Source organism: Lactuca serriola, chromosome 2 (genome assembly GCF_051521515.1).
Source record: "Lactuca serriola cultivar US96UC23 chromosome 2, Lser_US96UC23_V15, whole genome shotgun sequence".
NCBI lineage: Eukaryota > Viridiplantae > Streptophyta > Magnoliopsida > Asterales > Asteraceae > Lactuca > Lactuca serriola.
Window position 1 is genome coordinate 115,900,248 of NC_136409.1, and position 18,560 is coordinate 115,918,807.

Genomic DNA, 18,560 nt, shown 5'->3' on the forward strand with positions numbered 1-18,560 from the left:
ATCACAATTTTTTCTTCGATTACCATATTTGATTCAATCATGTGTATGTATGTATAATGCAGACCATAATCGAGTGTTGGTAGTTTTTCAATCACATGATTTTTGTCTATAATATACATATCTTTCTTATTTTCAATGGTCACAGTTTTTGTGTCATATCCTTTGAAATATATGTCATTGAAACATAGTAAGTTTCTATTAGACTTTGGAGAAAATAAGGCATTTTCTATACAAAAGCTTGTACCATTTGGTAATAAAAAATGGGCTTTCCCAGTTCCCTCTAATAGGTCTGAAGGACCTGATATTGTATGTATGACTGTTTTTGTTGGTATTAATTTTGAAAATTTTTTCTTTGATTTCAGAATAGTATGTGTACTACCACTATCTGCTATACAAAAATCTCCAACCTTTTTCTTGGTGTTGTGCTCCAGTTGAACTCATATTAAACCTCACATATGAAAGAAATAATAAGCGAATAATCATAATAATAATTATTATTATAAAGAAAGTTCATTTATTGTAGGAAAGACATTACATGAAAAACAAATGAAGGAAAAACAAGTTTTGTTAGAATAATAATAGAGATTTTTAGTTTATGTCTTCCATGTCATTGCATAAATCAGCTTAAGTTAGCAGCATGAATTCAACATTATCAATGAGGTTTTCTTCTTTTCCTTTTCCTTTAGTGGACTCTTGATAAAGTTGACAAAGATGTGCAGGTTTGCGACAGGTCTTAGACCAATGGCCAGTGCTACCACATCTATAACATGAACCATCAGATTTTTGTGATGTCCCAATGTCATGCCTTGCCACTTTGGCATTATCTTGTGTATGGACATTGTTTCTTTGTGAAGATTGGTAATTATTCCTTTTTTGGCCACGACCACGATTATTACCTTGTCCATGACCAAAATTATGGTTCTGATTATGGCTTTGGTTTCTATTAAAATAGCCACGACCTTGTCCTCGACCACGGCCACGCCAACGTCCACGTGTATTGTTTCATTGACCATTAGTATTTGTAGCATTTGCTTCAGGAAGTGCAACTGATCACGTTAGACGAGATTCATGGTTTTTCATCAAGAGTTCATTGTATTACTCAGCTACAAATAGACATGCATTCAATTCAGAATATCTTGTGAACTTTTGCATCCGATATTGTTGCATCAAGGTAATGTTTGTTGCATGAAATGTGGAGTAAGTTTTCTCCAACATATCTTCATCAGTAACTTTTTGTCCACAATACTTGAGTTGTGAACATATTCTAAACAAAGATGAGTTGTATTCATTTACTTTCTTGAAGTCTTGAAACCTCAGTGTTCTCCATTCATCTCTAGCATTTGGAAGTATAACTTCCTTTTGATGATCAAATCTTTCTTTCAAAAGATTCATGAGAATACTTAGATTAGTAACATCAAGATATTCAAATCTTAACATTTCATCAATATGCTTACGAAGGAAAACTTGTTCTTTTGCTTTGTCTTGTGCTAAGAAATTACTAAATTCATATATAGCATTTGGGATTCCCATGGACTCAAGATGCATTTTTACATCTATCATCCATGACACATAGTTTTTACCACTAACTTCAAGTGCTGCAAACTCAAGCTTTGCAATGTTGGACATATTGTAACTATAAATTTTATATAAAATTAAAATTAAAATTAAAATCCATTTATTTCAATTAATATTACACAAAAAAGAAGCGGTAAAGCTAACATTGCATACAAGCCTAAAAGTAGATGAAATTCCATATTATCTTCTATGTTAAGGATTAGGATGAAAAGTAACATGACTATTATAGTCATGATTATCATAAAATGATGAAACATCTTGAAGCTTGATTTCTTGAAATTGATTTGTTTGATAGAATAGAGATATATTTGTTGTGGGTAAAATCAGCAGGGTAATATGTTTATTTATGGTAAAAAAAAAATATAGCTGTTGTTTTTGTTGTTTATAACCGTTGCATACATATATCCGTTGTGTATATATGTATATGTATTTTATAAATCATTTAATAAGACCTATAATTAATACATAACTTTACTTGGTATAATTTTACTAATTATTATATGATGGAGGCTTTTTATAATTAATAGTGTTTTTACTAGGTAATACATACCTTGATTTAGATAGATGTGATTTCCACTTGTTTAATAACCTTGATTAGAGCTTTCGTGCTAATAACGCGTTACAAAAATTAATGTAATTTATATAACTTTAAACGAAATCAAACTACTAACCTTGAGAAGAACTTTAATTGCAAAGAAGAATATTTGGAGAGAATATGAAAGCTATATCACTCATGAAAGTGTAACATTTAGGTTTTTATTTTTATAAATGTCAATCAGTGAAACAAATTAACAAAAGCAATTTTTGAATCACTGCCGAAGATCATCACCTTATTCACACTTTAAATTTATTCAATTTGACTTTGTATATTAAACTAGAATGGAATCAGTGCGCCGTTGGCGCTATGGTGCTGGAATTAAAATGCACAACGGATTTGCAAGCTGTGCTGGTGAATTCTTTCCATAAACTTATTGCAATATCTTCACCACTGATATTTTTACCACGTTTAGTTCAAAACTGTAACATTTTTCAATTTCTGTCCTTATTTAAAAGTTCCATATCAATTTTGGTATATAGAACTTCTGATTTTGCTCCTTATTTTAAGGTTTTATATCCATTTTAGTCCTTATTTCTAGGTTCTAGGGATCAAAATCGATATGAAACATTGAAATCAGGACCAAAACTGGAAAAGGTTTCGATTTTGGACTAAATATAGAAAAAAAAGGAACTATTATCATTATCGTGAATATAAGCTATTAAAATAATTAACAATTATATGTGAACATTATAGAATAGGGAAAGTATTGGAAGAATCATACACAAAAGGGTCTTTAAGAAGGGCCTCATTCTTGGTTCCAATATCAATCATAATAGGAAGCACCTGTTTTGATAAAAAGAAAAAATGATTATGTATTAAAGAAAAATAACATGAAGAAACAAAAGTATAATGCAATAATAAACAAATAAATGGAAGTATGTAGCTATTTTCAAGAAATAACAACATATCTTTGTTTATTTGTGGCTTTTAGCATCCTCCTTTAACCCATAAATATATATATTTAGAGGAACACTAAAGTAGTGAGATTAAATTAGTGTGAAAATTACTCTTTGAGGGTTTATTCCAGCTGCAGCAACATATAAATCCAACTTCCCTATTGAAATTCCAATCCCCTGGATTCCAAGATCACCAAAATCTCTACTGCTGCAACTTGAGTTGGTGTCTTGACAATTCTCTTATGTTTCTTTTGAGGGAGAGCTCTATTCTGATCGGTAACTAAAAAAGGCTTCCACTTCCAAAATCTATATTTTCACCTGTATACCTAAAAGCATCAACAGCAGTTCATTCAGTTGTTACATGACTTTTAAATAATTATAAGATTTTTTTTGGTTTATTACAAGATGGAACTAAAGGAGGAGTTTCGTATGTGGATTCCAATGGAACTGAAATTGGAGATTCCATTCAGTAGTCTATAATCATGTATGGTTGCCAAATCCTTCAAATTTGGTGGTTTAAGGGTTTCACCATTGGTATGGTTGGGTAAGAGGAAATTGAATTCATTCTTTTTTTTGTTAAAAGACCAAAATAGCCTTGGCGTATATGTTGAAATAAATGAAATTGAAAATTTTATGAATGAAATGTGGAAATTAGAAAATTCACTAAGGGCGTGTTTGGTTCACAGATTCTAAGGGAATCTGACAGAATTGCAATTTGTGATTCCATTCCATGGTTTGTTTTGTTGCCAAATGGACAAAATTCAATTCCATGAAATTCCATAAATGTTTGATGGATTTCATTGTTCGTAAGATCAGGTGGAAGAAATTTAATTTCAGTCTTCGTTTTTATTTTGTCAAATGACCAAAATACCCTCATTGTCCTTAAATATATATATATATATATATATATATATATATATATATATATATATATCTAATCTGTATAATATGTGTCCCTCTTTTAGCATTTCAACTTCCTTGTTTCACCTATTTTATAAAGAAGCCTGGTTTGAACACTAAATTAGAGTAAAAAAAACTTATAAAGTAATGCCTAGCCCTAGGTGTACGACAATTCAACTCCAAATCAAGATCCAATCTCAGCACCAAATAACAAAAAAAAATAAAGGTAAAAACACACATACTCAAACACACATCAACAACATAAGTGATCATATTTCAAAAAAAGTATGTGTACTGTTACTCTTTTATTGAAAAAAAATATATTTTTAAAAATTAAATTTTAGTAAACGATTAAACATACATGAACTAAGCGTACACACACACATCAACATTAGTGTAAGAGTTCAAATTTGAAAAAAAAAAAATTCGCCCATGTTACTCATTTATTGAAGAAAAAAAATTAAAAAAAAAAGATTACAACCTTTTCTTTTGGACCAAAATACCCTTGTCTTTCAAAACATTCCAGAAACGTAAGTTTCTCAAAAGCATTTCCATACTAATTAAAACCAACTTTTCAAAAAGTAAGTTTCACAAAGCATTCCAGTGTTGTATAAGTCGAATTCGTCCTTTTTTTTGTTAAAAGACCAAAATAGCCTCCGCGTATATGTTGAAATAAATATAATAGAAAATTTTATTAAAAGTGAAATTTTAAAAATAGAAAACTCACAAAGACCATGTTTGGTTCATGGATTCTAAAGGAATCTGACAAAATTGGATTTCGTGATTCATTTCGAAGGTTTGTTTAGTTGCCAAATGCACAATATTTGTCTCTCTTTTAGAATTTCAACTTTTGATGTCATCTTTCATGGGGTCTTAATCTTCCTTTTTTCACCTTGTTTATGAAGAAATCTGATCTGAACACTCAACCATATTAGAGTCAGAAAACTTGTTAAAAAATGCATAAGAGAAGGTGTAAAGAATCAACAAATCTTTTAAAAATTAAACTACCTGTATGGTTTTACCCACAAGAAACTTTGATTATAGTTTCAGTGTTCCCTCAGATTCATGCCCTACATAAGCAAGCTTCACAGAGCTTTCTTTCACATTACACTGCAAAAAAAAAAAAAAAAGATTAAAAAAAACATAATTCATCAAAAAGTATTTATGCTAACCAAAGAAAAAAAAACTTTACATAATATGAAGTTGTCTCATTCGTAAATTTAAACATGAAGAAGGATATAATCAAATTATGTAACTGACCTGCAACAAAACACACAACAATTACAAAATTAGCCTTATCTATCTCAAAATATTTTATAAACCCCATTTCATCTAACCTTGTTTGTTTGTTCATCTAATAACAGTATCCTATGCAAGCCTTTTCCTGTTAATTTATAAATATAAAATAATAAGTTTATATTACAATATAGATAAATAAGTGGTTGATAAACTTTCATCATCTTGTAAAACCAAAATAATGTTTTACCCTTTGGAAACATATTGCTGTGTTTCAGCAAATATGTATTGGAAAAGACGATTTTACCCTTCTTAAAGGTGGAATTTTGAAAAAAGTACCAAAGCTGTATTGGCTGCAACCAAAATAATAAAATAAACCAATATCAAACACATGTAGAATAATTGACATAAATATCCCCAATGTCAAACATAGGTACAAAAATTGACATAAATATGAGGTGCAAGAGCAACTGCAAGTTCTGTTATGTTAATTTAGTTCTGTTTTCACTTTTCAGACTTTGTAACACATAAATTTTGGGTAAGGTTAACTATAGTGTGCCCTTAACACATAGAATTTATCATGCTGTTGAAACTTTTACATGTTTTATTTTATAATTTACAATATTTATTTGTTGCCTTTTGTTTTTTTTTTTTTCTTTTATTTTTGGTTTGAAAGAAACTCTGTAAATGAAGCATATATGTGCTTTAATTAGGATCCCAATTGTTGCTGAGTTTATGAGGTTGAGAAACACCTGTCACTTTTCATGCTTTTCATGTGATATTAGTTTTGCTTTATTAAAATTTTTTCTTCTTCTTGCTGTAAATTTTCAAAAGCCATCAATTTTTGACAATATTCATGAATCTTAAACCATAAAGTCATTATGTCCAGATTAATTCCAACCCTAATTAAGTCATGCTAATAAAAAATTTGAAATAACAAAATCAATCAAGATTCAAGAGAAGATGCTCACCATTAGTAATTTGCTATGTTCTTCTGGATTACAGGGTTAGCCTGCAAAAAATCATTGAACCAGAAAATAATTAAATAACCAAAAATAGAAGTCTTTAGTGATTCTTAAAAATCTTATGACAAACCTTTCGTAATTTCTTGAGAAAGATGTGATGTCAAAGGAGGTGCAGAGAATTGTGGCATTTTAATGAGAATAAGAACTTTTGTGGCCAAATATGAAAGAGAAGAAACTACACTGTTCATGAATGTTTTAAGCTTTTATGTTATATATAATTTTGACTTTTTGCTTCAATTCATAACGAACCATAATATTTTATTTCAAGAATCAACAACTCATTCACAATATAAATTCCAACCTCTTTGACTCAATTCAGCATTTGAATTAGATATCACCGACTTCTCTTTTCTTTTTATCAAAAGTGAAATCATAATGACAATATCAATTATATTATCGACTTTCACTAACGCTTCACAAATTCCTAACCAGAGTTGTCTTTTAATTCTGTATCACAAGAACCACTTCGTTAAGCATCACACTTCATCAAAACATCACGACCTGAATTCAAGCATACGAAATCCTAATTTTGGCTTTTTTTATTTATTTATTTATTTTTTTTTGCTTTGACCAATTAATCTTGACATTGCTTTGATATACTTGGAATACCAATTTTGAGTTTCAAATTCATTCCAATATCACTACGAATGCTTCCAAAAATTCAATTAATCGTTTCAACAAACACCAAATAATTAACATCCAATAATTGTTCAAATCAAACATAAACCAACCAAGAATCAGAAATCAAAAATCAATATACATATATCATCCAATAATCGTAAGTGGATCAACAAAAAGAAATCAAGTAATACCTTAACAGATATAAGAGATGTTTTGAAATCACAGAATTTGTATATGAAATCCATAAGAACTTGTGAAATCGAAACTAAAGTAGTCGTCTCTATGAAATTCATTAGAACTTATGAAATCGAAACTAAAGTAGCCGATCTCTGTTGAAGCTGTGAAATCCTAAAGCAGTTGTGAAGATTGTTAGATAGTTTTATACAAGTTTTTATATTCTTGTATAGCATAGGGGCTTTTATGTAACATTCTACATTATATATACTAATATAATACATGCACCACATATTCTGCCGATTGATCCCTTCAAACTGACTTAATTGATCTAGATGTTGTTCTTTTGGCCCACCTGTGTGATGAAGATCATTGTAGCTATCGTTTTTCCCATTTCTGTAACGCTATTGTTGTCACTTTAGTGTTGTTGTCGCTGTTTCTTGCTCTATCTTCTTGTGCGATGTTGCTATCCTTCATCTCAGATCCTGCTTCTTCTTGCTGATCGATGCTTGCAACATTATTCACAGAAGGCTTTTCGGTGTATTAGGCTACTTCAACCTAAGGTTTGCATCTCGTCCTTTATTTATTATTTTTTTGTAATTATTGAGTTTTTTTTTGGGGTTTTTCACTGGTGCACAATGAACTTGGCTAAAGCATTAGCTGACAGTGATTCATGAAGTTGAGTTGGTTATGTAGATTTTACACCAACTACCTCCCTCCTATCATGACATTGTTGATGTCATCACTAATACAAATCCTTTCGTGTTGTTTCTTGAAGCCAAAAACATGCTTCTGATCGTGAAAAAGAAACCGACTCTATTGGAGATGCACCACTTACCTTCTTGGCTGTTGTATGCTCTTCCTCAAACCATGGAAAAACTTGAAATAAATTTAATAAAGGCAAAAAAATGGGCGGGTACTATCAAAAGGGGTGGGTAAAACTAATGTTCACATTAGTGCTTCTTATGTTTCGGGTTCTCAAGGCTCACCGGGTCAATTTCAAGCTTTCTACGGTGCTCAAAATGGATTTTCTGCCACCTCTGCATAGCTTGGCAGCCTCCTCAAACCACCACTTGTTGGCTTCGGAGGTAATCTACAGCCTCTCATCAACAGCCGTTGATGTCTTTCGGCGTCCATTAGCAGCCTCTCAACGTTGTCTACCCGATGTTTCAGCAGTCTCCCAACCCGTTGCCTCCCCTCGATCATCATCAACACTTGTTGCCCTCTCAATAACCCTATGCAGACCCCCTTCTACAACTCTATGCCACTGCACCTCCCTAGCAGCAACCTCCCTCTTCAGTTTTTGGAGGTCAAGCTTCACATCAACAATTCATCGATCTCGCCTCCGTCTTCAAAGTTATGTTCGTTCAACCATTATGCGACAACACCTATTACATGGACTCTAGAACAAGCTCTCACATCTCCTTCAATCAAGGTACAATGCGTTCCTTAACTCCGTGTAACTCAAAATTTATTATGGTTGGTAATGGTATTGTACTTCCTATCAACTCCATAGCTCAATCTTTTTTTCCTTTTTCAACAATCGTTTCCTTTTAAAAAATATTCTTGTTTCTGAAAAGATGGTAAAAAAAACATCTAATTTCATTGGTAGATTTACTATTGACAACTATGTTTCCTTTGAGTTTGACCCGTTTGGTTTCACTTTCAAGGATCTTAGCACATGTACTCCTCTTCAACACTGCAAAAGTAATGATTCTGATATTGACCTTGTTCTTCCCTCCGTTGCCAGTTTTAACTCAACCACTAAGCTTGTTGCTATTTCTAATGACATTTGGCATCAAAGACTTGATCACCCAAGCGAATCCATTCTTTAATTTCTTCAGTCGCTAATTTTATTTTGTGTCCTAATAAAAACTCATATTTTTGTCATACATGTCAACTAGGAAAGCATTTTCGTTTACCTTTTTTGTTATCGCAAACTAAAACTAGTCGTGTCTTTGAAACGATTCATTATGATCTGTGAACTTCTCATGTTTCAAGTCTTAGTGGTTTTAAATATTACATTATGTTTTTAGATGATTATTCTCATTTTTTGTGGATATTTTTGTTGTGTGCCAAATCTGAAGTATTCTCTATTGTTAAAACATTTTGTGCATATGTTAATAATCAATTTAAAATTGAAATTCAACTATTTCAATGTGACAATGACCATGAAACTCACTTCCTTATTCTGACTTTCATCCTTCACCGACATATGACGATTTTGACTTTTTTATTCCAAATGTTGAGCCTCCTCTAATACCCATATTCTTTCCCTTTCTTGTTACCTTGAATCCTTCATCCTTTACTTCCACTGAGGCTCCACCTTCGTCTTCTCCCCCTACTCCACCTCCCTCCTCAACAGTCACCTTGGAACCTCCCTTCTCTATAACGGATCCCACCTTTTCCTCCCCACCTCCTCCTTCCTCCAACAATTCTATGGTTATTAGTGTTGGGTCAAAATATGGTTTATACTTTGCTTTTCTAGACAATTGTATTTTTATGTAATATTTTATGAGCTTACAGTCTAGTTTACGGCCAGGTGGGGTGTTTATGGTCAGTGTTTACGGTCGTAAACAGGTTTACGGCCGTAAACCCATTTACGACCCATGTTCTCCGGCCCATGTTCCCCTTGTATATATATATATATATATATATATATATATATATATATATATATATATATATATATATATATATAGGTGTTAAGGGTGAGGAGTAGGGATTGATGAACAGAAGCGAGTTTACGGCCAGAGAGAGAGAGAGAGAGAAATGAGAGTATTTGTTTAACTGTGTGAATCTTGTGTAAGGGAACTTCATTCTAATCAATTCAAACAAGATTCATATTATTCTTCTTCTCCTTCTCTCCTATTTGATCTGACATCATCCGTTTGATTGAGATTCCGCACCATCAAACGGATCTGATTGATACACAAGCAAATTATGGACTTACAATTGATATCAGAGTCTGGATTGTATCAGTCAATTTTGTCAGATCTGGAGCATTATTTGATCTTATTTTCTAAAGATTTTTGCGTTTTTGGATACATCTCTGAAAATTAGGGGGGGGGGGGGGTTGTTCTTCGCGTTTTTCATAAAAACGGGTTTTTGATTGAGTTTTGGAACAAAAAAGGGCAAAAATCATTGTTTTTGGTCGAAACCTGCAAGGGGGTGGCGGATTTGCGGCTAGGGTTTCGGAGTTCACGGCCCGAGGTTCACGGTTCGAGATTACGGTCCTCGGTTTGTGGCCAGCGTCACATAGGGTCTGAAGTTCGGACCTCGTCGTCGCACAGTATCCTCGCCTCGCAGCCTCATCCTCGCTTCGTAGCTGTCTTCACAAGCTTCGCCTTCGCATCTTAAAAAAAAATTGAAAAGGAATTGGGGGGTACCGGGATTCAAACCCTGGTGTCCTCCCTAGTAAACCGATGCTTCTTCCAACTCAGCTAGGCTTCCTTTTGATACAAGCCTTTCGATCTTAATTGATAAACACTCCCTGTGGCACCTAATTTCGAAATTTGACACTTCTAACCCAAAAACACAATTTCTTTTATTTTTAAATTCATTTTTCATCCAAAATATAATAAAAAAAAATAAATAAAATAAATAATAATAATAATAATAATAATAATAATAATAATAATAATACTAATAATAATAATAATAATAGTTTTTTAATTTTTGACTTTTTTCTTAAAATTTTGACTTTGGCTTTCATGTTTGACCTTTGACTTTAAACTTTGACTTTTTCGTTTAACTTTTAAATTTTCAAATTTAGCTTTTTGGTTTGACTTTTAAGTTTGACTTTTTCAAGTTTGACATTTGATTTTGACTTTTTAAATTTGACTTTTAAGGTTGACTTAAAAAAAAGGCATTTTTAAATTTGACGTTTAAGTTTTATTTTAGCTTCAAGTTGTGCTTTTAATGGTTTTTTATTGTCAACGAGGGAAATAAAGACATGAAAGAGAGTCATCTGGAGATGTTAAAACAAAATTTCAACATGTTCAACTACATTTCCGGAGAAACCATGGAGGCTCAACTGCAACGATTTACCACACTCACTACTGAGATGAATATGGCTGAGATCTTCTTGACTAAAAACTGAGATAAACAAAAAGCTACTGAATTCACTACCGAAATCGTGGGATATGAAAGTAGTTGTCATCAAGAAGACAAAAGATCTCAAACATCTTAGTATTGCTGATGTAATCAAAGAGCTTGATGCTTTGAAATGTGGAAATACAATGAGTTCTGCAAACATCCCGGTCAATGAAGTTTCATGCTCTCCATCTTGTGAAGATACGATTAAAATTCTTCGTGAACATAATGATTTGCTAAAAAGGGAAGTCGAGGACCTAAAATACGAAGGATATCAACTTAGGAAATGACAGAAACCCCTGAAGGCTGAATTAGAAGCAAAAACCAAAGACTTTAGGAAGCTTCAGGAAGACTATAGCAACAAGTGTGAAAATTATGACTATATTAAGAGACAACTTGCTGCTGTAACTGAAGAACTTGACACTTTGAAAATTAAGTGTGGAAAAACAGATGTTAGTTTCAAAAATTATACTGCGTCAAGTCAGAAGTCGAGTCCTTATTTGAAACCCCTTTTAAAATTCAAAGAAAATCAAAACAAGGGTCTAGGGTATGATAGTGTTCCTATGACATAAAAAGAAATTGAAAGAAAGAAATTGACACATAAGGAAATTGGCACAGAAAGAAAATGACAGGGAGGCACATCTTCAATATGGCAAACCATCTGGATTTGTGTCAGGAGGTATTCAGGTTGAAGATTCTAATGTTTCTACTGCATGTGCATGTAAAGTAGCAAAAGATGAGAACAAGGAGAACACTACTAAACAAACCAACATCTCCTTGAGCTCTGAATCTGTTGCTTCGAACTCAGCTGCTTCTGATCAACCTACTATTGAGAAATTGTAACATCCCGAAATATCAAGAGTAGACTTGAAGGGCTAAAAGAGTAAATTGGGAAAGAGTGACTCGGCGAGTCCATGGATGGACTCGGCGAGTAGAGTCGCGATTTGGTCGCGTGTTAAGTAGCCGACTCGGCGAGTCAATGAGGTGGACTCGGCGAGTAGGCGCTGAGTGGAGAAAACCCTAATTCTCGGGGTTGAGCCATATATAAAGAACATTATGTTTCCTTCCCAGCCTCTTTATCACCCTTGAGTCCCAGAAACCCTAAAGTCGTGGAGAAACCCCATTGTTGAGCAAATTGGAGCTTGGAGAGGTGGTTGTTGAAGAGATCTTAGAGAAGGAGAGGCTTGGAGCAAGGGGCTTTGCTTGGATTCAAGTTTCATTGCAGTTGGGGCGTTCTTTTGAGGTAATATCTCGTCTTTGAGCTGCTATTTCCTTGATGCATCATTTTGGGCGTATTAGAGATTATATATTTGGATGTGTTGGAGTTTAGAGGTTAGATCTGAGGTTGCTACCTCAGATCTGGAATGGGGAAGAGTTGGAATGCATGAAAGTCCCTGTGTTGAGTGTTGGATGAAGCTATCATGTCCCAAACCTTAGCCCTAATGTGCAAAATGCATAGATCTCTTTGGATTCACGTAAAGTTTGCCACTTTACGTGATGGATGAGTTGTAGGAGGCTAGATCTATGTTTTGGATCAATTGCATGGTCTGGAATGCTTCTGTATGGATTCAGACCGGTGGTACTCGGCGAGTCACATGGGTGTACTCGACGAGTTGCTTGAAGATGAGCTGGAACTCGATGAGTTGGAAGAACAACTCGGCGAGTTGGATGAAGATGGCCTGGAACTCGGTGAGTTGTATGAACAACTCGGCGAGTAGGTTGAAGATAGCCTTAGACTCGGCGAGTCTGTTCTTGGACTCGGCGAGTCTTGTCGAAGAGTCCCAATATTTTTCTGGTTGAGTCGAGAACCGGCGAGTCAAGGGATGACTCGGTGAGTTGAGGACGAGTGGACTCAGAGTTGTTGGACTCGACGAGTCTTGGGTTGACTCGGCGAGTTAGGTCGCGGGTTGAGGGAAGTTCTAAGTACGGGGACTCGGCGAGTCATCGGGTTGACTCGGCGAGTAGAGTCAGTCAGGGGTTGACCTTGACCTTGTCCAAGGGTTGACCAGTTGTCTGTCAGGGGTATTTTGGTAATTAAGGGTATTTATAGAGTTGAGTGTTTTGGTGTTCAGTGGAGGAGTTCGTGTCGGAGATTGGAGCAGCGGGATCTTATCCTTTCAGTGGCAGTTTCGAGGTGAGTTATCCTCACCATATCAACAGGGTTTAAGGCACCAAGGCCGACCCTTTATCGGATGGAAATCTGGGTAGTTGTCTGTTGATATGATATTGCGGGATATGGGCCGGAAGGCATTATATGTTGTGGGTTGGAAGGCATTACATGTTGTGGGCCGGAAGGCATTGTAGTGTGGACCGGAAGGTCATGGCCTGGAAAGGCATATGTGTGTAATTAGTATGTTGGCTGAGTCGTAGGGTGATGTTATGCTAGTGATCGACTAGGCTGGTATCTTGGTTAGGGTAATGATATGTTATGTGATTTGTTGATCGATTTGATGACTGTGAACTGTTATATGATTATATGTTATGTGCACGGTTGCTTGGTCTGGAGTGTGACCCGGTATGCATGGTTGTTCTATGTTCTGTTATGTTATGTATGCTTTTTATGTTGTGGGACGGAAGGCAATATGTTATGGGCCGGAAGGCAATATGTTATGGGCCGGAAGGCAATATGTTTTGGACCGGAAGGTCGTGGCCTGGAAGGGCGTATATGTGGTTGGTATTTTGGGGGTATCTCACTAAGCTTTCGGGCTTACAGTTGTAGTTTTATGTTTTCAGGTTCTCAGGAGACTGTGGCAAGGCAAAGGCGTGATCGTACCGTTCCTCACGTTGGTGTTTTATGAAATGGACCTGGGAAATACTCTGTTAAATAATGTATTGAAAACCTTTTTGTAACAACGTTATTAAAATGGGTTGTTTTTGAAAAGTTTTAATTGTTTTGAAATTTTTGGTCGTTACAAGTTGGTATCAGAGCCTTGGTTTGAGTGAATTGGAGGAACACTCGTGTAACTCCAGTCTCAAATCGAGGAAGGTTTTAAAAGAGAAATTAAAATGGTTTTTAAATTAAGTAAAAGGAGTACGCGGAGGTATGATCAGCCGGAGCCAGTAAGTAACCCCAAATTACCATTCATGACATTTGTTTTATTGAGCTTTGATAGAACATCATGCTAGAGTTAGGCTAGGGATCTTCAGGAATTCATGATAATGTTGCCTGATTTGTGATGCCTGTAGCCTAGGGTTCCTTATGGGAGATTCTCAGTGTTCCTCTAGTGGTGAGGGTTGAGCGTTGTTATGCATGTTTCTCTAGGGTGTTGTGGTAGTACTTCATATAAATATGGGTAGGTGTGGAAGGTAGTAGGGGCCCGTACTACTGAAAGCACAGGACCCATACGCGTATCAGGGAAACCATGATCTCTAGGGTTGGGTTGAGAGAGTTGGATCCCAGGATTGTGGGAAGTGTCTGAGATTTTGTGGTGTTTTTCAGTATGGAGATCCCGAGGCATGCTGGGAGTGGATCCGGGTCAGGATCGGGAGTAGGAGAGGGAGTTTTGGGCGGGTCTGTGCCGCCCGAGGTTATTGGTCAGATGAGCTCGTGCAAGTTGGATGCGAGGATTCGCGAGATCCTGCATGATGAGGTTGCTGCATTGTTCCGGGCCGAGTTGCCAGAACTGTTTGGGTCGATCAAGACCGCCATGGTGGAGTATTTTGATGAGCGCTATGCGGCTCTCGCAGAGACGGCTGCCGCGGCGGCTACAGTAGCTATAGCAGCGGCAGGGGGAGGAGCTTGTAGGGATTTTCTGTATCGTGACTTCGATAATACGGAGCCTCCCACCTTCGATGGAGTTCAGGACCTGATTGTTGCTATGAGGTGGTTATCGGACGTGGAGGGGTGTTTCTTCACGTGTTCATGCCCTGCTGATCAGAGGGTGAGGTGTGCTCTGAACCTGTTGAGGCTCGGGGCGAAGAATTGGTGGAGATTGACCGCGGGGTCATATTCGGATGAGCAGAGGGCTGCGGTTTCATGGGATCAGTTCAGAGAGATGTTCAGCACTCGCTATGTTCCGCAAGTGGAGAGGGAGAGATTGGCTCAGGAGTTCCTGGAACTGAAGCAGGATTCGGATTCGGTGACTGAGATCACCAGGATGTTCACTGAGAGGGCGATGTTTTGCCCTGAGTTCGCTTCGGAGCAGGCTCAGATGTCCCGATATATGAGTATGCTCAAGGGGGGATATCAGACAGTTTGTGCCTGCGCAGAGGTGCGAGACCTTGTTGGAGTTGCAGGAGGCCGCCAGGCGGCGTGAGTTAGAGATTGAGTTGCAGTTGCGTGAGCTGAGGCAGGCTCCGGAGCAATCGCAGCCGGCACCGAAACGGTCCAAGACCGTTGATGTTAGAGTGGGGGATCTGAGCAGCCACACTTGTGGGAAGTGTGGGAGGGGTCACACCGGAGTTTGTAGGTCCGGTGGTGCATGCCGCCAGTGCGGAAAGGAGGGGCACTATGCGAGGGATTGTCGGCAGTCAGCGCCGTTTCGGGATTTGAGGATTTGTTATCATTATCGTCAGGTTGGACATTTAAGGGTCAACTGTCCACAGCTTTCCGTAGGACCGGTGCAGGCTCCAGCACCGGCCACTTTGAGGATTACAGGTGGAGGTCAGGGTGGAGCGGAGCCCCCAAGGGCTCAAGGTCATACATATCAGCTTGCGGCAGAGGAGGTCAGAGCAGTGTCGGATGCAGCTGCGGGTATGTTTCTATTTTGTTATCTTGTGATTATTGTGCAGTATCGTTTATCTGCTAGTCTCGTTAGATTAGTGTTTCGGATTTTCGTTTTGGTATCCATTGTTCCTTGAAGGTTGGTATGGTTATAGTTGGTGTTTTGTGCTATCGTTGGTTATCATTCGTGAGGGCTATTAGTGGAGATGCGGCATTGGTTTGAATATCAGGTAGCATCTGCAGTCTGTGGAGTGGATAATTGGAGATCGGGTTCCTTTTGGACGGATTGATCAGTGTGGAAATGTGTCTTGTTAAGGGTTGTTTTTGCTTGTGGGAAGCAGTCCGCGTGTGAGTGTTGGTTTTGTGCAGAGTTGTTCTGGGAGGTCGGTGATGGCGACCGGTGGTTGATTGTTAGTGCCCTAAGTGGGGGAGAATTGGAAAATTCTCCGGTGGATCGTTGAGTACGTGAAATTGTTGAACTTTCTGGAATTCAGCAGTGATCTGTCAGCCAGAGTATAGGCTGATAGGAGAAAGTGTCGGGCATGCGGGGCAGGATACAAACCTAGGGCATTTGATTGTGGAGGGCCTGGGATCAGGCCGGGATCGATTGTGTGTGATGGAGATAGAGTTCGGAACCCCTAGGGGGTTAGAACAGTATGCATGGGAGGATTCCCCGGAAAGATGACTCAGACGAGGAATGCTAGTTGAGCGGTCCAGCCAGACTTGAGGCACTGAGCGGTCCAGATTGGCTGAAGATTATGAGAGTGGTCCAGTCAGGCTGAAGACTCTGCAGGTATTATTGGATCGGTTCGAGGATATGGATTGTGTATATTGCAGTGTGATTGCATTAGGAGGTCTGGCCCTGGGTAGTGATCTTGATTAGTTGAGATAGTGCATGGGCTTGAGAGTCCCTGCGATGAGAGTCAGAGTATGTGTGTAGGATGGATAGCGGATACGCTATAGAAGGGTGGTGTAGCGTTGGGCGAGCACCGTGGCACTTGTCGGAGTGACAAGATGGCCAAGTGGATTCCTTGGAAAAGGAAGTGAGAGAGGTATGTAACTCCGAGAAGGAGTGCAAGTTCACGGAAGTGAAAGCGGCAGAGCAGAGTTATGATTAGAGTAATTCGAGTATGGTTTTTGAGCAGCATGTTTGCGGCAGTGGAATAGAAGCTCATCCGGTTTGGGATGTCTGCTGAGGTTGCGGAGGAATTCCGCAGATGTAGAGCCAAGAGTCTCGGAAGGGATGCAGGGAGAGAGTCTTGGGCTCTTAGTGTGATTCTGATCAGGGTTTTGGATATGTATTAGTGGTTCATTCTGGGGGATGTTGGAGGATATCATCAGTGTATCAGGTTTTCCCAACCTGAGGGTGCTGGAGAAAGTTCAACATGTGTATGTGATGGCAAGAGGAGAACTCGTGGGAGTTGCTCTGAGATTGAGAATGGGTCTTTCCGTCGTCACGGAATGGATAGAGGGGAATTCGGATCGGGGATCCAATGGTTCATGGCTTTCTAGCCCTTATGGGTCGAGTGATTGTTGGGATTTGGAGCAGTGATGTTTCATGGGTAATTCTCGGTTGTTGAGTGTGATTATCAGAGGGTACAGCTGGTGCCCGGCTCGAGACAGTGGTCAGTACACCGTAAGGAAAGAGAAGTGTATTTGAGTTTCGATGGTTATGCCTTGAGGGACTTGGCTCGGTTAAGGCCAAGTGGCGCGTTGTGGGAGTATCTTTGGGATTGAATTGTTGTAGGCTTCGAGGACGAAGCCTAATTTAAGTGGGGGAGAATTGTAACATCCCGAAATATCAAAAGTAGAGTTGAAGGGCTAAAAGATTAAATTGGGAAAGAGTGACTCGGCGAGTCCATGGATGGACTCGGCGAGTAGAGTCGCGATTTGGTCACGTGTTAAGTAGCCGATTCGGCGAGTCAATGAGGTGGACTCGGCGAGTAGGCGCTGAGTGGAGAAAACCCTAATTCTCGGGGTTGAGCCATATATAAAGAACATTATGTTTCCTTCCCAACCTCTTTATCACCCTTGAGTCCCAGAAACCCTAAAGTCGTGGAGAAACCCCATTGTTTAGCAAATTGGAGCTTGGAGAGGTGGTTGTTGAAGAGATCTTAGAGAAGGAGAGGTTTGGAGCAAGGGGCTTTGCTTGGATTCAAGTTTCATTGCAGTTAGGGCGTTCTTTTGAGGTAATATCTCGTCTTTGAGCTGCTATTTCCTTGATGCATCATTTTGGGGGTATTAGAGATTATATATTTGGATGTGTTGGAGTTTAGAGGTTAGATCTGAGGTTGCTACCTCAGATCTGGAATGGGGAAGAGTTGGAATGCATGAAAGTCCCTGTGTTAAGTGTTGGATGAAGCTATCATGTCCCAAACCTTAGCCCTAATGTGCAAAATGCATAGATCTCTTTGGATTCACGTAAAGTTTGCCACTTTACGTGATGGATGAGTTGTAGGAGGCTAGATCTATGTTTTGGATCAATTGCATGGCCTGGAATGCTTCTATATGGATTCAGACCGGTGGTACTCGGCGAGTCACATGGGTGTACTCGACGAGTTACTTGAAGATGAGCTGGAACTCGATGAGTTGGAAGAACAACTCGGCGAGTTGGATGAAGATAGCCTGGAACTCAGCGAGTAGGTTGAAGTAGCCTTAGACCCGGCGAGTCTGTTCTTGGACTCGGCGAGTCTTGTCGAAGAGTTCCAATATTTTTCTGGTTGAGTCGAGAATCGGCAAGTCAAGGGATGACTCGGTGAGTTGTGGACGAGTGGACT

General features: G+C 38.0%; 1 protein-coding gene and 1 long non-coding RNA gene across 2 annotated transcripts; one reads left to right on the plus strand and one right to left on the minus strand.

Moving 5' to 3' along the window:
* Positions 1–1,095: 1,095 nt before the first annotated feature.
* LOC145089500 (uncharacterized) lies at positions 1,096–1,626 on the minus strand. The gene has a single exon (XM_079027930.1). It carries the CDS (start codon positions 1,624–1,626, stop codon positions 1,096–1,098), a length of 531 nt encoding a protein of 176 aa, XP_078884056.1.
* Positions 1,627–7,336: 5,710 nt separating this feature from the next.
* Positions 7,337–13,940, plus strand: LOC145090416 (uncharacterized). Its single transcript, XR_013701554.1, has 3 exons — positions 7,337–7,588; positions 7,804–8,460; positions 13,854–13,940. It is a non-coding gene; the product is annotated as an uncharacterized LOC145090416 (long non-coding RNA).
* Positions 13,941–18,560: the final 4,620 nt, after the last annotated feature.